This window comes from Aplidium turbinatum, chromosome 4, assembly GCF_918807975.1.
Source record: "Aplidium turbinatum chromosome 4, kaAplTurb1.1, whole genome shotgun sequence".
Lineage (NCBI taxonomy): Eukaryota > Metazoa > Chordata > Ascidiacea > Aplousobranchia > Polyclinidae > Aplidium > Aplidium turbinatum.
The window spans coordinates 29,130,637-29,158,617 of record NC_137475.1 but is presented as its reverse complement, the minus strand read 5'-3'; the positions used below and the strand labels follow the sequence as shown (position 1 = coordinate 29,158,617).

The window sequence follows — 27,981 nt, the reverse complement described above, 5'->3', positions numbered from 1 at the left end:
TAAACTTTAGATTTTGCTCGTACCCTGCTTAATGAACGTAAGTTACAATCTATTTGTAATATATTTGAGCCGTAAAGGATTCTATATAAGTTATCTATTGCTAGCCTATTGCTTTTGTGAATAAGCACTAGCTGCTTTTTTGCTTACAGCATCAGTTCGAACATGCACCTATACAAAAAACACAACGATTGGAGAAGTTAAAGCTGTTGTGCACGAGTTTCTCAAAGCAGCGAAAAAGAGAACAAGAAGACAGTCAGTTGCAGGGATATCTTCGTCCTGCACGGTTCGTGAAACAACTGATGATGCGTGAAACAGCTGCAGTGTCATCAATTATATCTGTATTTTTTGTCATGTGTGATTTTGGTTATAAATAAATTACCATGTAAAACACTGGTTTTGATGTGTAAAAACATGGGTTAGATGTCGCGTGAAAACACAGGTTTGGTGTCGTGTAAAAACACGGGCTGTGTTTGTGCAAATACCCGTGTAATAAACGGGTGCACGTCACGGGTTTTACACGAGAAACTGGAGTACAAGGACACGAATATTTCTCGTGTTTTTTACGAGCCAATGTTAATGGGGACTGTTCAATAATTTTTATTTGTTGTGTTTACCAAATGTCTAAATTTTCTAAAAGAAGTCAATCTTAACTATCGTCAGCAACCAATGACATTTGGGAAAACAAAATTTGGTTCAATAAAACCTTGATCGTGTGAGATCGACATCCATCAACTGAACAGGCTACAGCGACTAGACACAAAAGAAGAAAACTTAAAAGTTAGGCTTGTACTTCTTCATCTCTACCATTATGAGATGCATGTTGACTAGCTCAGTCCTGGCTGGCATCGATTTGAATGGAGGCTGGGTGAAGAGCTTTTGAAATCGATGATAGTATTGGATCAGATGGGTGAAGGCAGCCTGTGAAAGTAAACTTTTAATAATTTCCATTGTATTACAATATTATATTACAGTAGAAATTTCGTTTTTTTTTCTCATAATTTGTGCACATCGTGATAATGCGAAACAAACAAGCGAGGTCAAAATAAGACGAGTAGTGGAATTCTTGGTCAAAGTTTGATCAAACATTTAACCATGCATCAGACAAAAATGTCAAAGATCGAAATGCGTCTTCGCCTACGACAAAAGGTGCAACTTCTTCCGTATTGATGAACAAATAAACGCTCCAGCATATATTGCAAAAACTACGGAATGCTGCATATACGTATTCCACGTTCTTACTGTAAAGAGCCTGTTGTTATATCAGGAACAAATCATAGCGATGTGTAAAAAGAAACATAGGTCGCCATGTAACTAAAAATATAGCAACAAACTTCATATGAATTGTCAAAACAATTTCATACTAAAAAATATTATGTTGCACTGGGGAACAAACTCAGATCGGTATTAAATGAGAACAATATTAATTTCATCAAGGAATCTGGCACAGACCTGTACTATCGTGCTTCCCACTTTGAAGTTGGTGAAAGATCGCGTCACTTCCCGGCTTATTAAATCGACACTCGTGCGCCAACCTGCGGCAAAACCTTGAACCAGGGGAGCCACCTTCTGTTCGAACCGCTTTAATCTGTCTGTCTGGCCAGATTCGATTACAAGCTGAAAAGAATGAACAACGTTACCGCGACACCGCAACCTACTAGACGGGCTATGTAAAAATGCATGCGATCTTAGAAGGTGGTAAAAATACGACTATATTACTTTGGTTGACATTAGGCTGAAAATCGTAGCAGAAAGCTAAACACAAAGTTCATTCTTGAGATGGATAACAATGACGTGTCATGCAAGGCAACAGTTTGGTCTTTACCAACAGTTTGTTTTGAAGTTGTTTTACTTTCATTAAACAAACAATCCTCCGTACTGCGTGGAGGAGATATAGAATCATCTCGAACTTGCCTCGCACTCTTTGACAAACGCCATCATGCCGCCGAAGTGAGGAGCCAATATCTCTTCGACATATTCCTGAGTCCGGGTGTTCAGCAACTGCTGAAAGCTATCTGACTCCTTAGAGTCGTCCACCGTTCGCTCCTGAACAATAAAACACAATCCCTCATTGGTTGTAAGTATGATCGTTTCGCTCTCTCTTTGTTAAGAACTAAAATGACATTTATGCAAATACTTCATTTTCTTGAAAATGACATTTACCACGATTACAGACAGCATCATGTCATAGTTGTTGATGAGGAAAACCAACTGATCCTTCCTCTCATTGAAACAAGCTGCTAGTCTCAGGATAAAGTTTTGAACCTACAGAAAATAAAAAGACATATACGCATCAGAAAGCTGTCAGAACATGAACTTCATTGGCAATCAACAACAACTCTCATCGTTAGACTTTGCATCAATGAAGAACTAAGCAAGAGGGCATTACATAACTCGGCCATAGTTGGTCAGATGGAATCCTAGTTTAGTTCGGGCAATAAAATTTTTAACGTTTTTTCCAACGGGATGGTCAAATTAGCGCTGCATAAAACACTCTGAAAATACAAAGGTAAACTAAAAATAGTTACTGTGTTTATCGATGCCGGCCAAGATAGAAAGCAATGGAAAATCTTTACATGATCGAATTCTGCACAATGTGAAGGCGCAGTTAGATTGCACAATAAATACGTAGCAATTTTAAACAAAACGCAGAAAATAGAAATGTTGTTACTTCAGTTTGTAGTTCGCTTAGCACAGATTCCACTTGGGGGTCTGGAAAGTTTTCGTTGATCCGTACGATGGCCGCACTAAATTCTGCATAACGACGAGTGATCTGTGCAGTGTGATATTCATATTAATTTAAAGAGTGTGTTCTCGACCTGGTGCATCAGAAATAAGATAGCGAGCTGAGTGGCAGATGTAGAAAAAAATTGGAAGCACCGAAGTTTTGCAAAAGAAAAATCTTGTAAGACATCTAGGCTAGAACGATGGAAAGACACTGTCAACACTATCGACTTCACACACTCTAGTCTAGCCGGATAACATGGAATACAATCAACACCCTTACAGACCGTTCAGTGCGCTCTTCTCGCCATGTGCTGTTAATGTCAACAGCATCGCATCACAACCAGTGAAAAACGCGACTTATAGAACAGGTGACCGCAAGTTCTCCCAAGTTGTAAAGTGGAAAACTTCTGATCTCTGGAAAATTCCAACACTTGACGAGGAAAACATCTCCAATGAACTCACATCGAATGAGTTCATCGCTGCCCTCCACTCACCTAAAACCCGTAAGGCATCGACAACATCTGCCCCGAACTTGTACTCCATGCTGGCACCTCCATGAAGTCTTGGCTGCGAAAATTTCTGTCTTCCTGCTTATGCCAACTTCCACAAAATCTGGAAACGAGTCAAAGCAGTCGTGATCCCTCTAAGCCTTATAAGCCGCAAGAGCAGCCAAAGAGTTATCGACCTATATCTCTTCTCTGCATCCATTTTAAAATCTTTGAACGTCTTCACACTCGAGTTGAACCAATTGTAGATCCAGTCTAGTCCCGGAAGCAAGCTGGTTTCCGACGTGGAAGATCTACTGTAGACCAAATCACTCTCATGACTCGACATTGAAGACTGCTTTGAGGCAAAGAAGGCCGGTGCTGTGTCTTGACGTCACAGCCGCCTACGACACCATATGGTACCAAGGCTTCACCTGCAAACTGCTGCACCTGCTGCTCCAGGACTGGCACATAGTGCGCCATCCGTATGATCATGGAGCTTGTTTACAACAGAAGCTTTACCTTCCCTACCAAAAGTAGTAAACTAAGCAGGTTACCGCGCCTTAAAATCAGCGTCCCTCAAGGATCTGTCCTGGCTCCCCTTCTGTTTAACATCTACATTCTACACCCACGGCCTGCCAAACATGGTATCCGTGAAGTTCGCCTATGCCGATGACTTGGCCATTCTACATCTGTCGAACGATTGGAAAACATTAGAAGGGACTCTAAACCAGGACATATCGACACTTTCGCATACCTCCAGAGATGGAGATTGAAGCTCAGCGAAACCAAAACAGTGACGACAGCTTTCCACTTAAACAACCGGGAAGCAAAGCGTGAGCTCAATTTCAACACCGAAGGAAAAGCCCTGTCTTTCTGCCTAAACCCTAAATATCTAGGGGTAGTCCAGGACAAGTCGCTCACTTAGCGTCCACATTTGGAGTCACTACGCAAAAAGATTTCAATACGCACAGATTTACTAAAGTGTCTGGTCGGCTCAGGCTGGGGCCGAAGTTGACACCCGCGCATTGCCACCATTGCACTAGCTTACGCTCCAGCATAATACTATGCACCAGACTGGAGTTGCAGTGTCCACTGCCATCAAATTGACACTGCCATAAATTACGCCTTGCTTATCGTGACTGGATTCCTGCGATCTACACGCTACACCATCGGACAATCTCTCTGTCCTTGCAAGTTTCCAACCAGCTGAGCTTCATCAAGAAGTAGCCATCCTGTCTCTTTCTCGCCGCGCTACGAACCTCAACCACTTGCTCCACTCAAGTCTCTACGAGTCTGCCAGCGTGCAACGCCGGCGACTAAAATCGAAACACCTATTCGCGTAGGCCGCATAACTCTTGATGAAAACCGCTGAAGACCAATCCATCAGTGCAGCTGCTTGGGCGGACCACCAATTGAGCTTGGAGTGGAAGAACTCCTCAGTCCTCAAGACTCCAAGGTTTCATCTCCGACACCGGCCCCATCCAACCAGAATGCTTTTGTTAAGGGAGGCCTAAGTGCGGCACAACCGTCTGCGCACTGGCGTCGGACTATTTCGCTCCAACATGCACAAATGGGGAATGGCTCCATCCGCGATCTGTGAGTGTGGCAAAGACGAACGAACCGCAGAGCCGAAATGGCCCGTTTCAGTGAGTCCGATTCGGTGAGTCCGATCCCTATTCGGTGATTTTTTCAATTTTTTTTTAAATTATCGAGTATCGTAGCCTAATTATCATTGCCGTTTTAGGGTTAAAGGTTAGGGGTTAGGAACTCACCGAATAGTAGCAGACCCCCGCAGACCACACCATCTGCAAATGCGCCATTTATCATGCGTCAAACGGTGTGTGTGGTCTGCGTGAACTAGATGACAAATCTATTAAGTGACTGCTCGAACCTGCCCAAACATCTAAACCGAGCCGCCGCCACTGCCAACGTGTGGTAAAAGGCAGAGCCTCGCGACCCCAGGAGTGGCGAAGAAGGCTCACATGAAGAAGAGGGCTTACTGTGTACTTTTAGGCCTAATGTTTCTCGGCGGCCGATTGTACAAGGATTAATAACAGTTTTTTAATCAAGAAGCATAAATAGTAGGGTGTCCCACTTTTAGGTGACTTTTCAGGAAAATTAGGTTCGGGTCAAATTCTGAATGGATTTTCGTCACTGATTTCAAAAATGACGTTATTTTTTCATTATGACGTCATCTTGATGTGCCAGCTAGCGGATTTTTGCTATTTTGGCTTTTTCACGAATATGGTAAGAGCTAGAGACTTGGAACTTGTGCCAAAATGACCGGAAGGGACGATTTCCTATTTGTTGTCAATACAATATGAAACGCTAACTGCAACAGAAAAGGAGTTATTTTGAAAAAACATGTTTTTGCTCATTTTTGGACAAAAAAATGAGAAACACGGCAATTTTGCTAGTGTGATGCTTTTATTTCGATTGTTAAGTTGCTCCACCTTGTTTAGCAATTAAGTACAGTGGTAGTAGTAGTGATGCACACTCTTGAATGTCTTTCCATGTAAATGAGATTAATTTTACACACGCAAGAAGCTTTTTGGAAGGCAAAGTGAAAGGCCCCAATGCATACGAAGATGGTGGTTTGATGAAAATAATTAAGAAAATATCAAAACTTAAGCCCCAACATCTGAAAATCCGACAATATTGTAAAGTTTCCATCACAGCTATAGCCGCAAATCATTTAAAAGCCAAGATCTTATGGTTTTCTGAGCACAAGAAAGAAGCTAAGATTCATCTTTTCGGAGTGACCATATGTGTCTTCTTGCTATGGCAGTTCATTTAGTGATGAATGTTCCAGGAAATTTGAAACCCCTACTTTTTTTTTATCAAAAAAGGGTGTCCCATGCGCGTTGAATAACAACAGCGAGTGGTTAGCCTACTTAAGATTGCTGATTTTTGGGTATTGTGTTGGGCCTCAGGATATCCCTAAACTTCAACGTATGGTTTCTTTTATTGTTTGTGTCCCTTCATCACTTCCGGTCTTTTTAGACTTCCATCTTAAACCTTCCGCTGCTGAAGGTCCCTCAATTGGTACTGCTTACAAGAGATTTATTACTTGCATATAAATCTGTGGATGAACCAGTATTCAATGCTGTTCTGCAACATTTCGTTAAGCATTCATCCCAATGGTTGAGCCCTAAAAACGTTGCTTTAAGTTCTCCACGCTGAAGCTCCGCCTTTTGCTGCTGATGCGGCAAGACAGAAAAGTTTTCCAAGAAACGTTGATATCGAGCAGACGCTTTTGAAGCGTGACAACTTTAAAGTGATTTTTTTCTTCGAAGAAAGTATGATGGCTCCACGCATTGCATATTTTTCATCTCTATCAACGTTTTTGTGTATGATCAACAACAACAATCGAGGAACAGAGCGCTTTATTGGCAGACTGAAACGCGTTGTGAACGGCTTGATTCGAGATGACCAAGACGATTTGGCCAAAACAGACTTGCGCATTTGTGCTGCTTTGCACAGTATGGTGTGATAAATAATCCCATTGAACTGTGTTGTGTTGTTGAATGGTGGTTTTGTTTGATAGATCTTTGAACTAAATGATCAAGGGTTTAAAGTTAGCTAGTATTAGTAATTGCAATATGCATGTAAAAATCAATGCTGAGGTATATAATCAATTGTAAATACAATATGCTAGACCAGGGGTGGGCAAACTACGGCCCGCGGGCCGCATGCGGCCCGCGAGACCATTTTATGCGGCCCGCCGGCACTTGCAGAAACTACTACTAATCACTTATTGTTTTAATTAAACAGGTTACATGACAAAATATTATTCCCTTTACAAGTGTGTTTTTCTCTTCACTTTCAGTGCGTAAACGCATTCACGCCAGTCGCGCATGTATTGCAAAATGCTCTCACGCATTGTTTGATTCAATTGTTTGATCATAAAATACAAATACGGTAGCGGCTACTGTAGGCCTACCAGTATAGCACTTTCCTCCAAATAGCTTTTCATTGTTATTTGAGACGCACAGTTTAATGTTTTCTACTTCGACAGGATTTTTGTTAAAAAATAAAAGATTTATATTTTTACTCTGTTAAAATAATGAGTGCTGAGATAGTCTGAGCGTAAAATGCGAAAATATAGGGCCGCCTGGAATAAATTGCGACCTTAACATATTTGGTATCGTTGGAAAGCTTAATTCCTCTAGTTTAGGATTATCACTCTCCTCCAACCAGGGACCCTTGGCAAAAAAAGTTGTGGCCGTTTTTTAAGCAACACCTTGCGTCGCTAGTGGCGCAGCTAATCTAGCTATGTTTTCAGCAGAAACAACAAGCCGTGTAAAATTCTGGCAGTCGAAGTTGCTCCGGTGACCACTGACCAGCTTATTAGCCATGTAGTGGTATCCATCTTGAACTCTGAGCGTTGCACAAAAAGAAAAAAAAATAGCCATGAGGTTTGTAAGTAACTAGGCAGTACTGAGTAGGTTTGGGACAGCAAAGATTCTTGATCTACCACTCTGCACTGGCTGCAGTACTAGCCTAAATATCACAGAACTGAGTACCGTACCAGGCAAGCCTACCGTAGTTTAATTTGTTTTGGGAACTGTTTGCAAGAACATCATTATCGGTACCGTAAGTTATGTCAGGTTATTCAGTTAATTTGGTTTGCAACAAAAGTCAAAACGTTAGATAGGGTTCCGGGCAGCAGGCGATACACATTACACAGGTGCACTAGGCCTATAACAGTGTACAGTACGGTATGCTGGGCTATGATGAAAGTTAAAGGAAACAGGTCTAATTGTTTTTTACATGCAGCATGTCTTATAATCTCTAGCTTATGTTAAATTTTTGAATTTACTGTTGTTCTTTTAGTTGAGTTCTCTTTCATTTAACATCTTGGATTTTAAATGGCATTGCATGCAGGTGTGAAGTATTTGTACCAATGAATGCAGTATGGTAGTAGTAGTAGGCCACTGTTACCAGTGCACTGGTGCACAAACTGACAAAGGAAGGGTGTTTATTGAGACCTGGTAGCTTCTAGTGATATCCATGCAACAATACGTTTTCTGGTAATTGCACACACTATCAGTTAAATAAGGAGGCCAGCCTACCAGTAGGAGCTATGGTTCTTGTTACTTCTGAGACCACCTGTAAAGGCTATAACATATTCAGATATAGATTAAGTTTGAAAGAGCAAATGTTCTGTGTGGCCATTTTTTTCCCAGGTCTGATGTTAGTTTTCTCTCTTTACAGCTTTAAAGATTTTTATGAAATACCGGTAATGATTTCTAAGTTGTATAGCTTAGTTTATTAAACAATTAAAATTGATAGACTAGTTTTCAGATGTTATGGAGATAATTGAATAATGGAAAATCAGAATCAAGCTTTTTGTAAAGAAAGTTTATGCATCAAATGCCAATCTCATAATGTATCAAAGCTACAAGAAGTGAAACGAGGTGGACTGAAGACATTAATCAGCTATGCACAAAACATTGGTGACAGTCATCTTTATCAATATCTAAAAGAAAAAGAAGAGAGCGAAAGTAGTTGTAAGGTGCATGAGGTGTGTCAAAAATTACTTGCTGTTTGCTCATGCTTGGAGTGGATGTGATACAACTTCTGCAATATATCAACAAGGTACCAATATAATTAATCAGCTTTGGTAGCAGTACATTTTAATCTTGCTTTCAGTGTTTTATCTATAGTGTTTGTTACAGTGTTTTATATATTTCTGAACTGCTTAAACCATGCTTGTCTGAAAGTATATACATTTTTACCATTTTCTGATCAGCTTTTAAAAGATATGCAAGAATTCAGATGGCAGTCATTACCAAATCCACTCAATATTATTCTAATATTGTAATACTTTTATTTGGAATGCCAATGCATGGAGTGTATGCACACATTATTTGGTGACAAAGATTAAGTATGTCATCTGTCTTGTTGCTTAGGAAAGCTAAAGATATTCAATTACCTGAAGAAGGAAGAATTTCAACAATCTGCTGATGTATTAGGGAGATTAGATTCTGCACGTGAGCAAATAACTGATGCTGGAAGAGATTTGTTATTGAAAAGGTTAGTTACTGGGACTGTATTGGTGCACAGTTAATTAAATAAGAAGAAATGAAAATGTTGCTGAGTAGCCTACCAGTCTGAATGAGATTCACCGATAGTAATGCTATATTTTGTTGATCCATCAAGCTTTAGTGCAAAACCTGCCGATTCACTTGGCCAACTACGGTACGTCAAGTACATGCAGATGGTTGCAACAGCTTCCACTGTTCATCCTGAAAGATTGCCACCCACCGAAGCTGCAATTCGTTTTCATTCCTTCAGAGTACATTTGCAGGTGAAATAATAGTGCGTAGCCTAATGGTATTGTAACACAATACCCGCAATCATTTAGTATAAAAGCGTCTTTGCTCTATAGATTATACCACTTGAAGATATTTTTCAAAAATTGTTTGCTGTCGGTAACTTCAAAATATTACAGCAAATTGCGCTATTAAACTGCGGTAAGGAAAAGATGCAAGTTATAGCAAAACAAGTTGCGTTATAATATGACTAGCATAAACATGTGGTGTAGGCTACTACAAATCAAAAATTTTATGGCAGCAAGACTTGATTTATCTAAGTTGATATAAAACTGTTGCTTCAGGTATGTCAGTGGAAGCATCTTGACACTGAAATCTTGGATCTCGCACAATGGGGATGGAAAGCTGACGCAGCAGGAGCAGTTATGCCAATAAAGGCCAATTTAGATCCGGCACCAGAATGGCTATTGAACGTTGTACGATGCAAATGCAAAAAAGGAACAAAAAATCAATGTGGTACAATGTCTTGCAGCTGCAGAAAACATGGCTTAAAGTGCGTACAGCATGTGGAGAGTGTCGTGGGGAAACTTGTTGCAATCTCAGTTGTGTACAAGAAGACTGCCCTGAGGATTGCGACGGTTTGATCATGTTTCAATAAATTATCTGTTCTGCCAACAAATTAAAATCAAAATTTTACAAGTGCTCCAGTGATATTAAAAACGTTCTATTCCGTTCATATTGTACTCCAATGTATGCATGTCATCTGTGGGAAAATTATCATCAACGTAACATTAATCGCCTGCGTGTTGCCTTCAATAATGCATTTAGAATTATACACAATTTGCCTAAACATTATAGCGTACGTGAACATCAAGTCTTGTGCAACATTATAACATTTCATGCATTACTTCGGAAATATGTTTTTTCTTTTGTTGGAAGATGCGAAGTATCCGTGTGGTTAGCGCGTTGGGCTCGCATTCGAGAGCCTGCATGTTCGACTCCAGCCACCCGCACTTGCCATTGTTTCTCTGGGCAAGAAACTTTACGATCATTGCCTCTACCCAGTGATCGATTTCGAGTAATGGGTAGTACCAAATTTAAGTCATAAGTAGAGTAGACAACCGGAAACAAACATTGCCGTCGGCTGCAGCGTGGGTCAGGTGTATGTCGGAAGGCGTACACCGATGCATAGCGCTCAAGTCCGCTTTCCCGCAATGCAGGATAAAGATAAACAAACAAACAAACTCTATTGTTGCCTCCCTGATGAGGTCCGATTGCCATCGTATATCAAATTATCGTCTTCATTATAATAATTCTATGTATGCTGATATCTAGTTTTGATGGCTGCCATGTCATCTGATTGTTTTTATCGTTCTGAATACTTTCAGTTCTTCTAACTTGCAACACTACCGTACCATTGTCTGTAAACTTGTAACATTAGATAGCCTATTTAGTGAGATTTTGTGCATTTGCAGTTTGTGTATTATTTCGTTGTTGTTCGTTATTTGTGCATTTGCAGTTTGTGTATTATTTCTTTGTTTTGTATATTGACAGCTTTGTCTGATGCAAATAAATATTATTATTTGTGTAGCCTATTGCCCAAATTTGAGCTACCGGAAAGATTCCACTGGATACAGTGGATAGTTGAGCTGTACTCCTCAGACATGGCATATCCACTAGCAGTGTGAGTCAAATTTTCACCGTCGACAAGAACAATAGTTACACGCCTTGGGCACTGGCAGCAATGACCGAGTGTTTAGCGCGTTGGGCTCGCAGTCGAGAGCCTGCATGTTCGACTCCAGCCACCCGCATTTGCTGTTGTTTCTCTGGGCAAGAAACTTTACGATAATTGCTTCTACCCAGTGATCGATTTCGAGTAATGGGTAGTACCAAATTTAAGTCATAAGTAGAGTAGACAACAGGAAACAGACCTTGCAGTCGGCTGCAGCGTGGGTCAGGTGTACGTCGGAAGGCGTACACCGATGCATAGCGCTCAAGTCCGCTTTCCCGCAATGCAGGATAAAGATAATAAAACAAAAACACTCCACGGCATAATTATTGAAGTAAAGTTTTAAAAATTTTTGCATTTTTTGTATAATGCCCATAATATACTCTAGCCACTTGTAGCGTTTAGTTTTGTCATTGAACCGGACCTGGGGTCAAAATGCCCCCTTGAATCATTATATGAAGCTCCGTTATGTCTAAAAACGATTTTTTAGAACAAATCTATTGGATCTGCAATTATCAATGGGCTGAGAGTATTAGGTAAGCAATTTTAATTTGATGACGTCAGAGTGACGTCATTTAAATATAAATAATATTTTATCATATGTGAGTTGTCTCTTTCTTATACACATAGGGAAAAAAGTTAAAAATGAGCCTAAAAACTTGTGCAAAAGGAAAAATACAGTTTCGCCACTAGCGGCGCAAGGTGTTGCTTCAAAAACGGCCATAACTTTTTTTGCCAAGGGTCTCTGATTGGAGGAGAGTGAAAATCTTAATCTAGAGGAGTTAAGCTTTCCAACGATACCTAGTTTGTTAAGGTCGCAATTTATTCCAGGTCAAAACGTTTTACGCTTAGACTAAGAAGCGAAAGATTGAAAACGAAAGTCGTGTTTTCAATAAGGAATGGACTGTTAAATTCTATTTTATCGAAATTGGGAATAAAGCAGTTTGCTTGTTGTGCCGTGAGTCCGTGGCTGTTTTCAAGGAGTACAATTAAAAAAGACACAACCAAACCAGAAGATTGTGAAAAACTGTGAACAGGTGCACATTGCACAAGTCTCATTAACTTTTGTGATGATGATTGCAAAGCTTTAAACGTAACTGAGTTGTGAAATATAAAAATTGTGTTTAATATGAATATGTGTTTATTTACACACCGGGTAAATTTTCCTACTTTGTAATGAGAGTGTGCGGCCCCCCGGCTGCAACATTTTTTCAAATGTGGCCCTAAGTACAAAAAGTTTGCCCACCCCTGTGCTAGACTACTTCCACTGTACTTAATTGTTAAACAATGTGGCGCAACACAGCAACTTAACAACCGAAATAAAAGCGTCACAGTAGCAAAATTGCCGTGCTTCTCATATTTTTGTCCAAAATGAGCAAAAACATGTTTTTTCAAAATAACTTCTTTTCTGTTGCAGTTAGCGTTTCATATTGTATTGACAACAAATAGGAAATCGTCCCTTCCGGTCATATTGGCACAAGTTCCAAGTCTCTAGCTCTTACCATATTTGTGATAAGGCCAAAATAGCAAATATCCGCTAGCTGGCACATCAAGATGACGTCATAATGAAAAAATAACGTCATTTTTGAAATCAGTGACGAAAATCCATTCAGAATTTGACCCGAACCTAATTTTCCTGAAAAGTCGCCTAAAAGTGGGACACCCTAATAAATAGTATTGGACCAAATTCATCAAATTAAAACTGCATTTCCGTAGAAGTTTGAGCTACAACATTTGGTTTAAAACTGAAGTCAAGTTTTAAATAATAATCCTTCTTTCACGGAGTAATATAACACTTCCGTTGGCGGTTAAAATTCTAACTATCATAGACTGTGACTAAATCACTTACATAATGTGGTCTGACATCTATCGATGCCAGATTGTTGACGTTGCATTCCTGCACGCTGCGTATGTGCATGCGCACTACGTGGTCAAAACGAGGCCACAAGATGGCGCTAACCGTGTCCCAGTACCTGTCCAACGAAGTAACTTCACGATTGTGCATTATAACCTAAAAGTATGTAAAAAAAATTCAGCAAGACGAACCTTTATGCCGCACCACAGAGTGGGATATTTAAAAAAACGGCTACGGTTTATGCTTTTTGTGCATTAATTTTTTTTACTGCCTTTTGATGATAAAAAGGAAAAGTTTCATAAATTATTAAATCTTTCTGGATTCTCACCTTAAACTTATTGACAATATGTATGCAGAGGAATAGAGCGATGCTGTCATAGCAATCGGAACAATATGAATCCACATGTTTCTGAAAACAAAAATGTGCGCAGCTTTTAATTGTTAGAACTTTTTCCTCGGAGAAGAAATGTAACCTTTGACTGCCTTTGATGTAGCAATGTTAGCATCAGCACTCGCTATTTGACCCTTACCAGTCTTGGAAAAAACCCGCAAAAGATAGAATTTAATTTCAGCAGCCATGTGTACCAAATAGATGGCTTTACTTTCAAGTATTAGCATATAAAAAGTGACTTTACATAATCTTTCTTGAATTAGTCGCCTACCAAGTAAAGTGCGAGCGTCTTTCCCATGATGGAGTTGAACAATTCCTGAGCGGCAGATGAGGATAACATGAAGAAATCGCAAACGAAGAGATACTCACGACAACTGGAGTCCAGTAAAGCATAATGCTGGCTTCGAAACAAGCTCTCAAAAGAACACTAAAAAAATATGCGTATCAGTTTCTTTTCATTGTAGTGGGTAAAGAATGTTTGTTCTAAAGTTGTAGTTTAAAAATTAAGTTGTTGATTTGATCTGTTAAATGAGGCTTATTACTAAAATAAAAGCATAATTTGAAGAGCAGGGAGTAAACTGCATGGTAAACCACTATAAAGTTGCAAAATCATCATCTAAATCAGAGGTTTTCAACCATTTTTTCACCGCGACCCCCTTAGAGCAATCAACGTAGCCTCACCCCCCATAAAATTATTCAACAAAAGCATAGTTTATTTAACGCAAAATTTAACTTTAGAAATTCGATTTAAGACGACATCCAGCTTTGTGTTACAGTCTTGCTACATCACTAAAAAAAAGAAATTATACACTCGGACAGCAAAACTCGTCATTTTTACATTAATCCAACGTCTGCAGGCTACATTCAATGTAAAAATGGCGGATGTTGCTGTCTGGGAACTAGACGGAAACAATGCGCTTAAAATTACACGTGATATAAAACAAAATGAAATTGTTTCTCACCTTTGCGTCACTTTTCTGAGCCGCATGAGGAACTATGATGGGAGCTTCCAATTCCTCTCCGAGAATTCGATCTCTGGTCCCGATGGTGAATACGGAGGATCGGTTGCGCATGGCTGGTCTTGAGGAAGAGAAAAATCCTCTTTTAGATGAATCTTCAACGGCCATTAAATCATCTTTGCTAGCCGCTTCATCAAACTGGATGAAGAATCAGTGTTTGAGGATAAAAAGATGAAAAATTTCTGAGTGGTAATTGGTTAGCTGTCATCAATTTGCATTAACTTTGGTGATCGCAATACTTGAAATCTCAAACTTGGTTAGGTGGTTGGTCAAGAACTAAATGACTACAAAAAAACACATTAAAGTTGCAAAAAATATTTTAAGACGATTTGATATAAACCAAATAGTCTCATCGAATTTCTAAAGAATTACTGAAAATACAGATACATCAAATACGAAAAAATCAAAAGTTAATGCAAAAAGTGTCAATGCCGTACCTGTAATTTCATGACCCTGTTAATGTAACTCTTGAAATAAGACAGATATACTTTGCTAACGGTGTCTACATATTCGTCGCGAACTTCCTTGGCAACATGCCGTTCGTTTGAGAGAAGAAATTCATAGAAGAACCTGTGAACATGCACTGGTGTAACATTCTATTAGATCTTTTTAGACTTCCAGTTTTTTTTACATTGATTCATCGTCTATTCTACGGACTTTGAAAGGTTAAAAAAAGAATTGATTCTCTAACTGGGGATATCGCTGACGTAGGGAGTGCAAACCGAACGTAGAATAGCTTTGTACTAAAACTTAACCCTTCGTCTCCCGACTGGTCCATGTCTGGAGAATAGTCAATAATCATGCATATTTTGTTCTGTAGAAGCGTTGTGCCGTGACTGCACTGAGCTAACAGCAGTAAATAAATGAAGTTGAAACGTTACAGAAAGTCAATCTGTTACCTTGAGTTGAGCATAGCATCTTGCCCAAGCTGGTAATTACTCAAAGGCTTGCGAAATGAGTAAATTTTTTGTATCATAAACTCACGAATTTTTCCGACAGCCTAAAAAAAGAAGTGGTTTTCAAAACGCTATTCCACACGGATATACTTTTTCACCACCTTAGTCACGTAACTTTGATCTGAGCAAAGCAAACAAGCGTTAAAATTGTTACATTGCTTCAACGTCACCAAACTTTAGATTTACCAAGAAAAAATTCTTTTATTTGTCCAGTAGGCTACATATCTGCGTAACGCAGAGGAGTCTATAAAAATTTTGATGTCAATAACGAATTGTTTGCATTCTTACCTTGTATTTCAGCTTATCAACAATATCCTGCACATCCCTGCAAGCTGCGGTATCGTTGTAAGAATGTTGCTTCACAAAGTTGATTTTGTGGTTCAGTTCGTGCAATTGCTCTAAAAAAGCTCTTTCCGTGACGGGAGTGTCCAATATGTGACTGCAAGTTAAATAGTTTCATTCTGCATTCACAGCAACACGACACTAAAAGCCAAAGGCCAAAAGATCGCACAAAATGAACACTGTTGTGTAAGTGCCAGCAGTTGATGAACGCAAAATAGCAGTAACACCTAAGCCTTCCATTCTTCCAAAATTTCTAATCATAACTATATAGCGTACCACACGAAATTGGATGAAGTTAAATCACTCAATCTGCATTACAATTTACAACTGAATTCTCCTACACTGGTACTAATGCAGTTAGTACGCAATGCACACTATGAATTAATGGTAAATACATTAGAGATTGGAATAAGAAAGTTTCATGTGACACAATTCAGCACATCATTAAGCTGCCAATGAACATAAGTTAATTTCGAATAAAAAATTGTAAATAATGATGTTTACAACTTCTGTGGCGTCGCATGGGCGTTGCCATCTCCTCAAAATGATTTGACGTACTGAAAGCTAAGTTTAAAGATGAAATACAATACCGTTTATTTGTATAATGCATTAAGTATTACTGTATTTTATAGCTACTTTCGGTTATAGGCAAATTGTTCGTAAGCAATTGTTCGTAAAGCAATTGTTCGTAAGCACTTGTTCGTAAAACAATTGTTCGTAAACTGTTTTTCGTAAAATGAAATCCGTAAAACAATTCTTCGTAAAGCATTTCTTCGTATACATCAAATTTTAACTGCATGCACGAAAAAATGCTTTAGGAAGAATTGTTTTACGAAGAATTAATTTTACGAACAATTGTTTTACGAACAATTGCTTACGAACAATTGCTTACGAACAATTGCTTTACGAACAATTGCTTACGAACAATTTGTCGGACACCGCTACTTTCAATGGTCAAGCTACTAATAATGGTACTTAAAATCTTTGGTACTTAAATCTTTGTAATCTTTACTTAAATCTTAAGTACTTAAATCTTATTAAATCTTTGTACTTAAATCTTTGGTACTTAAAATCTATGGTATATATATACTTAAAATCAAGCTACTTAAAATCTTTCTAACGGTCAAGATACTGATAAAACAATAATAGCAAACCAATGGGATCACCTTATCATTGATTCGGGAACAACCATTTCATCAACTAATTGACTGAGTTCACTTTTGATAGCTTGTCGATTTTTTAATTTTACATTCATGGTAACAGATTGTTCTTGTAAGCACTGGATTTCAGCGCTGATGCTGCTCAGGTCATGTTGAAAGCCATGCAACATGCTCTCCATGTGCTGTAAAAGACGACATTTCAAACAAGGCAAAGTAAATGAAAGATTAACATTCATAAAAAGAGACATTTATATGATGTCAACTAAAGTATATCTACCTGTTTCAAACCAAAACAATAACTCTATTTAAACATCAAATTAGTTTGCTGAAAGAAAAAATACCCTTCCTTTCCCAGAAAAAATCTCAAAAGCAATAAGTAGACAGACTAAATAAAAAGAACACTCTAGTCTCTACAACGAATAATCAGATAGAAAGTGGCAAATAAGGATGGCTATCATTCGTGTTCACTGTTCAAGAATGATGGTTTTCGTATAAACACTAAAAGTAACATCATAGATGACTGATAAATCAACAAATAAACACTTGTAATAATTAGTTGCTTCAAATTCAGTACTTTTTTAAGATTTTAGCGTTTTTTACTTGTTATAATACACAACTACAAACCTAGCCCACTAGCCCAGAGGTGCTCAAAGAATTGGAGGAATGGCCCGTTTCGAAGACAACCGATTTTGTGATGTCTTGAAAATCCATCAACGACATTTGCTTATTTAGAGAATTTGTAGGGATCATGATAGGGGTCTGCTACTATTCGGCGAGTCCGATTCGGCGAGTCCGATTCGACTAGTCCGATTCGGCGAGTTCCCTATTCGGCGAGAGCCTTTTTCGGCGAGTGCCCTATTCGGCGAGTTTTTGAAATTTTTGAAAGGAAATTATCGGGTACCGTAGCCTAATTATAATTGCCGTTTTTACATAGTTTTAACGTCGCTAAACGTTGAAATTGTGCAGAAAGGAATAAAAATAAAATGTTTGAACTATTAAATTAAAATTCGTCATGTCAGTTCAGTTGTTTTTATTTCTGACCATCATATGAAAAACAATACACGTCAACATAGCAAAGGTGTAAAAAAGGTAGAAGCGACAAAACGCGAACGTTAAAACGTGCTTGTGACCGGAGTAAGTTATTGAGTTGAAAGAAACATACGCGCCGACTTCAGGGGGGGCCGGCGCCCCCCGTAAATTTATGGTTGAGGGGCAACAAAAATGGTGATGACAAGTGGTGTTTCAAAGATAAAACACTTCGCGAAGGAGATTTAGATAATTTAAACGGACTTAAAAAATGCGGAAAGCAAGAAAAGCCTACGTTGCTCTTGCCCGCAAAACAGCAGCTCGCATGGCTATCTCATACGGTATGGAAATTTCAAAGTAGATGGTAGAGTACTGCTGGAATAGTCACGTAACTATTCACTGCAATATTAAGTAAACCAGCTAAATTAGACGGCTTGACGCGCTATTTTCAACGAGATCTTCCCTCTGTGAGATCAATTATGATTCAACAGAACGCATTGTTTTTGCAATGTGTGAGAATTAAATCGAAAACCGATAAAAGAAAAGGTGTTTAATGGTCTTGGTCGCAGATATTGCCTGCATTAACGACGTCTCTTACCGCTATTATCACCTAGCTAACCTGACATCATTGTTTTATGCGGCCGCTAAGGTTTGACATCGACTTTAACGATCATGGAATGTTACGTAATAATAAGAACGATTATATCCTACACGCAAAAATAAAAAAATGATCTCTTTCTGTTTTGTCTCGTGAGCTTTGCATATTGCTCAACAAGTGCACAAAGTTTAGAATTGACAAGAAATCATTGAATTTGAAAATTAAGTTTGAATCACTGCAAATAAACGTATTCAAAACTTTCACTTAAGCCGACGCGATTTCACAATCCGTAATCTACGTCGACAATGATTTTTAGTGCGTTCATTTTGAAAATTGCTGAGCTGGAGACAACAGCTTGTCCCGTGTTAGTTGAACTTGTCTTTTTGAGGTGAAAATCACTTGCGAACATCTCGATCTTTACTCGAGTATAGCCTACTGTATTCAATAAAAGACTATAAAGACTTTCGATAAAAAACAGAAGAGAAAACACTTCGCCGTTGTCAACGCTTTGAAAGTAAGTAATTAGCGAAACGAGGTTAATAAAACTGATACCGGGTTTTCACTCTGCTTGAGATCATGATTTTTTGCGTTTTATTTCGATAACTTCACTGTCTTGATCGTTGTTGTTCACTCGCACGAAAAGGACATGAATCGGCTTGTTTTCCAACAGTTCCAATTATGAGCTAACAATATCAAAATTTTTATGACTAGGCGTACTGCGTGCGTAAAACTAATCCTTTCAAGCAGCGGTTCTAATAAATTCGGTTTGCGACCTATTTGTTAATATAAACACGACACTAAGCTTAATCAAAGACTATTTTAACCGAGTAAATAGCGCTATGGTTATGACGTTATCACCTTTCTCGCCCCCCAAGGTTTTTTGAAAAGTCGGCGCCTATGGAAAGAAATTTGGCACGGTCGCAACACCTTCAGAAAAATTTAAGATATGAAGGGAAAATAAAACAAAGAAAATGTTACAAAAAAATAAATAAATAAATCATGTTTATGTCTGTAAGTTAGCACTTTTGAATAGTTAAAATGATTAGTTTGGATCAACAAATGTGTGGCCTACAGCTTGGATTTAAAAGAAATTATCGGGTACCGTAGCCCAGTTATCCCAACCAGCAAAAATTTCCGTTTTTACATCGTTTTAACGTCGCTAACTGTTGAAATCGTGTAGAAAAGAGAACTTTGCTGACTAGGATACGTTGAAGCTGAGAAACATTCACAGAAGCCCTTCGAATTGTTCCAAGAACCCATTTAGCATAACATTTTATTTGTACATTGATTCAACGTCTGAATACATTATCTTAAAAATGCAACGTATCGTAGGGCTTCTGTGAATGTTTTTCAGTTTCAACGTATCCTAGTCAGCAAAGTTCTCTTTTCTACAGGATTTCAACGTTTAGCGACGTTAAAACGATAGGCCACACATTTGGTTAGCCTTTTCATTCTGTTACTACAATGGGTTCTCATTTGTTGATCCAAACTAATCATTTTAACTATTCAAAAGTACTAACTTATACACATAAGCATGATTTTTTTTGTAACATTTTCTTTGTTTTATTTTCCCTTCATATCTTAAATTTTTCTGAAGGTGTTGCGACCGTGCCAAATTTCTTTCAACTCAATAATTATGATACTTCGGTCACAAGCACGTTTTAACGTTCGCGTTTTGTCGCTTCTACCTTTTTCTACACCTTTGCTATGTCGACGTGTATTGTTTTTGATATGATGGTCAAAAATAAAAACAACTGAACTGACATGACGAATTTTAATTTAATAGTTCAAACATTTTATTTTTATTCCTTTCTGCACGATTTCAACGTTTAGCGACGTTAAAACTATGTAAAAACGGCAGTTGTAATTAGGCTAGGCATACGCGCCGACTTCCGGGGGGGCCGGGGGGCCGGCGCCCCCCGTAAATTTATGGTTGAGGGGCAACAAAAATGGTGATTACAAGTGGTGTTTTAAAGTTAAAACACTTCGCGAAAGAGATTTAGATAATTTAAACGGACTTAAAGAATGCCGAAAGCAAGAAAAGCCTGCGTTGCTCTTGCCCGCAAAACAGCAGCTGATCGCATGGCTTTCTCACACGGTATGGAAATTAAAAGCAGATGGTAGAGTAACTTACGCTGCTGGAATAGTCACGTAACTATTCACGGCAATATTCAGTAAACCAGCTAAATTAGACGCGCTATTTTCAACGAGGTCTTTCCGCTGTGAGACAATTATGATTCAACAGAACGCATTGTTTTCTTCGCAATGTGTGAGAATTAAATCGAAAACCGATAAAAAGAAAAGGTGTTTAATGGTCTTGGTCGCAGATATTGCCTGCATTAACGACGTCTCTTACCGCTATTATCACCTAGCCAACCTGACATTGTTTTATGCGGCCGCTAAGGTTTGACATCGACTTTAACGATCATGGAATGTTACGTAATAATAAGAACGATTATATCCTACACGCAAAAATAAAAAAATGATTTCTTAAAACAGCTCTTTCTGTTTTGTTTCGTGAGCTTTGCATATAGCTCAACAAGTGCATAAAGTTTAGAATTGACAAAAAATCATTGAATTTGAAAATTAAGTTTGAATCACTGCAAATAAACGTATTCAAAACTTTTACTTAGGCCGACGCGATTTCACAATCCGTAATCTACGTCGACAATGATTTTTAGTGCGTTCATTTTGAAAACTGCCGAGCTGGAGACAACAGCATGTCCTGTGTTAGTTGAACTTGCCTTTTTGAGGTGAAAATCACTTGCGAACATCTAGACCTTTACTCGAATATATATCCTACTGCCCTACTGTATTCAATAAAAGACTACAAAGACTTTTGATAAAAAACAGAAGAGAAAACACTTCGCCGTTGTTAACACTTTGAAAGTAAGTAATTAGCGAAACGAAGTTAATAAAACTGATAGCGGGTTTCCACTCTGCTTGAGATCATGATTTTTTGCGTTTTATTTCGATAACTTCACTGTCTTGATCGTTGTTGTTCACTCGCACGAAAAGGAAATGAATCGGCTTGTTTTCCAACAGTTCCAATTATGAGCTAACAATATCAACATTTTTACGACTATACGTAAAACTAATCCTTTCAAGCAGCGGTTCTAATAAACTCGGTTTGCGACCTATTTGTCAATATAAACAAGACACTAAGCTTAATCAAAGACTATTTTAATTGAGTAAAATAGCGTTACGGTTATGACGTCATCACCTTTCTCGCCCTAAGGTTTTATGAAAAGTCGGCGCCTATGAGGCTAGGGTACCCGATAATTTCCTTTTAAAAATTTCAAAAACTCGCCGAATAGGGCACTCGCCGAAAAAGGCTCTCGCCGAATAGGGAACTCGCCGAATCGGACTAGTCGAATCGGACTCGTCGAATCGGACTCGCCGAAACGGGCCATTCCGTTATGATAGGCGTTTTTTGTGTTTACCTTCCCATACACAACACATGCAAATGAAACGATTATTGTTTCAGTGAGATAGATGTAAATTAGCTACTTGCGGGTATAGGCTACAGGATGATTGATACTAGTAACATTGAGGAAAGGGATCATGATTTGATAACTACTCTTTTTTTTTGCTGAGACTTTATTTGATTAACCTCTATCAAAGCTAATTCTTTTGAATAAACAGAAGCCGCTGGGGGATTTTAAAAATCTTTGAAAAGGGCTTGACTCCGAATTGGGATATTTCCGCATCGGCGTCTCCAAATCGGATTCTCCTGATAGTAGCAGAACGAAATATGGGTCCCATCTCAAAATTGAATCGTCTATTAAAGATCTATTTTTCCTATTGAAACAGGCTTATACCATATATTATATACTGATTATTTTGTGTTGTGTTTAGTTTTTCAACAACAAAAAAAGTCTAAACAAAAATTTTAATTATTCTTAGAGTAGGCTAGACTGAAATAACTTTTTGCAGGGGCATGAGGTGCATTCAAAATCTAAAAATGAGAACCTCTGACCAGCCATATCATAACAATCTCACATTCACTAACCTCTAATATATTATCACATTCTCCGATCTGTTTGTGAAGAGAAGCTATATTTTCACTTTCTTGTATGTCTAAAAAGTTGTGGAAAAAGTGTTACATATTTTTGCATAAATAAGTAAAGGTGGTCCAATACTTGATTTAAAGTGCTGGGGTTGTATAAATATATAGAGTAAAAAAGCGATAGGACCATTTCTGGCTCAGTGCCAATTGATAGACTGCTTGGGATTGCATGGTACAACTTTTGAGCATCATTATGTTCCAATATCTTACACCAAAATTATCCTCTTTCTCTGTTTTGAGCTTCACTACAATATAGTGTTGATAACCTTTGTCACTAACACTTTTAGTAGTTTGTATTCGGTGTGTTTAACAGCTCAACTGCAAGTTTAAGATTTTCTCAAGAGATATCTTACTGATGCTATTTATTATTGATGTCAAGTGCGGCAAACATAGACGCAAAATGGATTATCTTTGAAGGAAGCAAGAGCTTCACATGATAATGTGAAAAAGTGGAGGATGAAACCAAATTAAGGGAGGGGGGGGGGGGGGCTTCCACAAATCTACAATGGAAAAGTGAAAATATTTTGAATGAAGCAGTTTGTAAAAAATCTTCACATAATGACAGTGCAATTCAGTTACAGATGAGCTCAGTTTAAATAGGGAATCCATGCAATGTAGGCTACAGGTTAAAATAACAGGATGAAAATCAGAAATTACAGATTCTTTTTATTGATGCAATGATGCAACTACTAGAGCTGTTATTTATTAACTTAATGTATTTGCTTGATAATGCAATTTGGAATTGGAACTTACAGTCCTTTATTGAGCCGTCTTCCACTTTATTTAAATCTTTTTCTATCTGCTTTGCATATTCCCGCAAATCTACACCCTGTAAGAAAACAATAACTCAAGTTAAAGTTAAGGCATATTTATGTGAACAGTTTCAAAACCACCACGAAACGTATTAAGTATTTGTTTATTTGGACGAACGGAGATGACATTAATACTAGATTATATACAAAAAAAGACAAGATAGAAAAACATAAGAAAATCGACATTTCTCTCATAACTTACAGTATTTACCAGTGTGCTGTAGTGAAAAGGGTTGGATGTAGGATATGCAGAGAAAAAAGAGTTATCAAATTGACAACAGGACATACAATATTGATTGGTATTAACTGTTAAAGTACATGTTGTCCATGGATTGGTCATTTGGCTTATTTTCTTAAAAATTGCATCCACTTAAATACATGTGCCCGAAAAAATGCTAAAAGTGCATTGACCAACTTTAAAAAAAATGTTGTGATTTCTGCTATCAGCATCTTAAAATCTGGTAAAAATAGTACTGTTGTTAATGTTGCAGAAGATTGTGTGAACAAATAAAAACTATACTGTACCGATTCCAGTGCCTCTTTGACCAATTCATCTTCTAAATTTTCTTGTATATGTTCTGCAAAACAATAAACATATTAAATCTCAAGTTTGCATTAACCATTAGCAGGCCTGTAAGCTCCTTTATTTTTTCCAGTGAATAAGCATGGCCAGCCAGAGCTCATTCCCTGTAACCAAACTCTCAGTCAGCCAAAATAAAAAAACACGATAAAAAGTTATCTCATTTTAAAAAATCTGTTAACTAATATCGTGCCTTTGTGTTTATTCAGGTAACAACAAAACAAGTTCATGAAACATATTTGCAGACTGGGTCATTCCACATCAAATCACCCAACAAAAATGAAATTTTTAACACCACCATCTCCAATTTTCCTCAAATTTGGATTGTGTGTGAGTTCTGGGTAAAAAAGCATGAATTTCAAATTTTATCAAAATCCGGCCAGTGATTTTGGAGATATGGGCCTGTGAAATTTCGTATTTTGGGGGAAAATTGGGGTACCCGGCTTATTTCAAAATGCCATTTCTCAGCAACCACTGGGTGTATTTTAATGAAATTGGTGTCATTTTGCAGGAAATTGGTCAAGGATTTCATTTCTGTGGTTAATTTTCAAAAATAAGCATGTTTGGGGGTAATGACCTTTTGACCTTTGCTTTGACCTTGATTTTGACCCTGTGGATCACGTGATACAAAAAACTTGTCTACATGAAAAATATTCTTTGGCACTATCTCTATAACATATGAAAAAATGGGAGAGGTAATATTTCTATTTTAGCCATAGTTTTTACTCAAAGTTTGCATGTCTCATGATTTTTCAACAAATTTTCTTAAAATCACCTTCAAAAATAGTATGTATATATGGTATGTACAAATGGAACGATATGCACATTGCATCATCAGAAAGAATGGGTCCAAAATGATGATGAAGGGTGTTTGTTTTTTTTGCAAAATAAGCTTATAACATTGGGAAATGATGGCAAATGGTGGAGGGGGTAAAACATCTCAAATTCTGATGATGTAATACATAAACGCTCCCAATTAATACTGCATAAAAATGAGTTAAATGACACAGTTTAGTCAAGACACAACAGACAAAATGTTAGGTTCTGAAAGTTTTCCATAGACAGCAATCACTGAGCTGACCAGTTTTTACACAACCTGTGAAGTTTAATTGTATCGTTTTTGGAAATAGTGTAACGACATCTGCCAGATGCAATCATGGAAGGAGTTTCAATGATACAAACAATGTTATTAATATCGATCCAGCATTTATCAGCAGAGGTAGGCCAGTAGAAGATTCTGGCTGGACCATGAGGATGCATAAAGTTTACATGATAGTCTCCAAACTCATCACAAATGTCTTTCACCAAACCTATCCACGGTTCATAATCATATATACAGCAGTCAGCACACATATGTCTGTTTTGCGATGTTGATAGGTTCATTCAATGCTTCAAGTGCAAGGTCTTCATCTCACTGACACTATTTCAGGCAGATTTTTTTGAGCACTGAGTTTGTACGCGAATAACTTTGTTTCAGAAATCGGAACCAATCTATGGAATTTTAGTGTTCCTTTTATTGTCTTTGCCAACGAGAATCTTTTTTTCAATTTTTCTTTGCAAGCTTCAAAATCCGGTCAGGCTTGACATTGAAAAATTGAATTCCTTGTATGTTGAGCCATACTAGACCTACTAATTAAGCGATTAGTTTTTGTTTCTCGGCAGCCGATTTGTAGCAAGAATTGACAGCATTAGACACGTGTTTCGCCCATGAAGCTGGGCTCATCAGTATCGCACCGTATTCTGCCACAAATTTATTCGACCACCGCTTTACCAGTCAGTTTAACTCTTATCTTTGTGGAAACAAAGAAAGAGCCAACAAAACCAGCAGGCGCCAGGGCAGAGGACATTGTGAAGAAAGGGGCGTTCTTCCCGGCTAGCCGGGAAGAACGCCCCTTTCTTCACGATTAGTTTTTGTCAATTATTGCCATTGTTACATTCATGCAACGTCAAACAACATTGATTCGCCGTTAAAGGAGCAAAAGTGTCTAGCCGCGCCGTTTGTCTCCACTCTGCTACTGGTAGCCCAGTGCTATAAATCAAGTAAATTGCGCAAACCTGTGAGGAATTTTATTTGCGGCAAAAGTCTGACCGCAATTTCCACAGCTTTTACATCGTTTTAACATCGCCAGATGTTAAATCGTTGTAAAAACTGTAGCATTGTTCTTCAAAGGAGTAATTTTCTCCCAAACGACGTTATCAATTAACTCTGTTGCCAAAATGCTTTAAATTTGTCGTCTCAATCATCACAGTTGCGTTTGTTACGTCACTGATATTAAACTCGCAAGTTTCGTCCCGCAACCCGCACATACCAATCACAAAAAATATGCGGAACTGAATTACCAGGACCAGACGTTGTTGCGTACCAATTGTATTTATTACTTGTTTCCAAATCGTGTTAGAGGAGACATAGACTTAAATGTAAAACTAGGCTAGCCCAACAACCTAGCAAAATCGCCCTTTTGTAAAACGCACAAAATAACCTTAATGACGTGACAGTATGTGTTCGCCCGCCCAGCCATTTTGAAAACTCGGCGCCTATGGATAACGATATACCTTATCAGACTGACCATGCTATAACAGTATGGCGAAATCAATTTCTCATATTAAAAATGAAGCTGGTACACTGTTGTTGCAAGAGCAGCAAGAATTATTCTACAATATAAGGTTTAAGCTAACCGGATTTTATGAAAATTTCACAGATATCGTCCTCTTTGAATGAAAACTATGGCTAAACTAAAAATATTACCTCTCCCATTTTTTCATATGTTATAGAGATGGTATCAAGGAATATTTTTCATGTGAACAAGTTTTTTGTATCACGTGATCCACAGGGTCAAAATCAAGGTCAAAGCAAAGGTCAAAAGGTCATTACCCCCAAACATGCTTATTTTTGAAAATTAACCACAGAAATGAAATCCTTGACCAATTTCCTGCAAAATGACACCAATTTCATTAAAATACACCCAGTGGTTGCTGAGAAATGGCATTTTGAAATAAGCCGGGTACCCCAATTTTCCCCCAAAATACGAAATTTCACAGGGCCATATCTCCAAAACCACTGGCCGGATTTTAATAAAATTTAAAATTTATGCGTTTTTGCCCAAAACCTAACCACAAACCAAATTTGATGTAAATCGGTGATGGTGGTGTTAACAGCACTGGGTGAATTGAGCTGTAATGACCCAGTTAATTGCACTGCTTCCCAAGTAGGTAGGTTGATGCCTAGCCTTTTTACAAAATTTTTTTCAGCAATATTTCTCGTTGGCATATGAAGGACTTTGCCTTGTTTATGAAAAGATTACAAACGCAAGTGAAGAGAAAAAAGTTTCACGAACAAACGCAAGTGGAGAAAAAAGCTTCAAATACCAATGGAGTTCAGAAATGTTGGCTTGTGAAAGCCAGTGACCAAATATGGCCTACCAGTGCAATAGCATCAGAGGTTATTTAATGACTTCTTGGCGACCATGGGTGCCGGGAGCTTAGAGGCCTTTATAAGGGTTAAAAACATTAATTCCCATAATCATAGCAAAAGCCAGAGATCAGAAACCTTTTGAACACAGTGGGCCAGTTTACAAACTAGCCTATGAATTAAATCTGCAATATTTTAATTCCATTCAATCATTTAATTCCTGATGAGGACACATGTCATGTACGTGTCGAAAACGTTTGAGTTATTAGGTACCGGTATGTTATACATTTTGCATTGTGTGTACCAGTAACACATTATGTTAAACCCGCTAAGGTTACTTTGTTTTGCTTGTCTATGGTTCAAAAATGCAAACTCTCTACCAAAGCTTTACAAACTATATATATACTTAAACTGCTTTAACAGCAACTTTACCTCGGTTGTGTCAAAGTAAAACCATGTTTCATAACTTACTTACCATCAACATTATCTAATGCATTAACTTCTGAGGATAAGTCCAAGTTTTCAAGGTCAATGCCAAAATCCAT

The 27,981-nt window shown here is 38.0% G+C and overlaps 2 protein-coding genes across 2 annotated transcripts; one reads left to right on the top strand and one right to left on the bottom strand.

Annotated features, from left to right (window-relative positions):
- Positions 1 to 4: 4 nt before the first annotated feature.
- Positions 5 to 27,981, bottom strand: LOC145768738 (vacuolar protein sorting-associated protein 52 homolog). Its single transcript, XM_082580320.1, has 17 exons — positions 27,912 to 27,981; positions 23,973 to 24,025; positions 23,389 to 23,464; positions 22,579 to 22,646; positions 16,949 to 17,124; positions 15,729 to 15,879; positions 15,384 to 15,484; positions 14,922 to 15,054; positions 14,428 to 14,622; positions 13,737 to 13,892; positions 13,403 to 13,483; positions 13,069 to 13,230; positions 2,669 to 2,770; positions 2,161 to 2,262; positions 1,912 to 2,043; positions 1,450 to 1,614; positions 5 to 918 (listed from the first exon to the last, which is right to left on the bottom strand). The coding sequence occupies exons 1-17, from the start codon at positions 27,979 to 27,981 to the stop codon at positions 772 to 774; spliced, it is 2,070 nt and encodes a 689-aa protein (XP_082436446.1). The 3' UTR covers positions 5 to 771.
- On the top strand, positions 9,300 to 11,769 carry LOC145768256 (uncharacterized). Its single transcript, XM_082579738.1, has 3 exons — positions 9,300 to 9,525; positions 9,835 to 9,966; positions 11,710 to 11,769. The coding sequence occupies exons 1-3, from the start codon at positions 9,352 to 9,354 to the stop codon at positions 11,767 to 11,769; spliced, it is 366 nt and encodes a 121-aa protein (XP_082435864.1). The 5' UTR covers positions 9,300 to 9,351.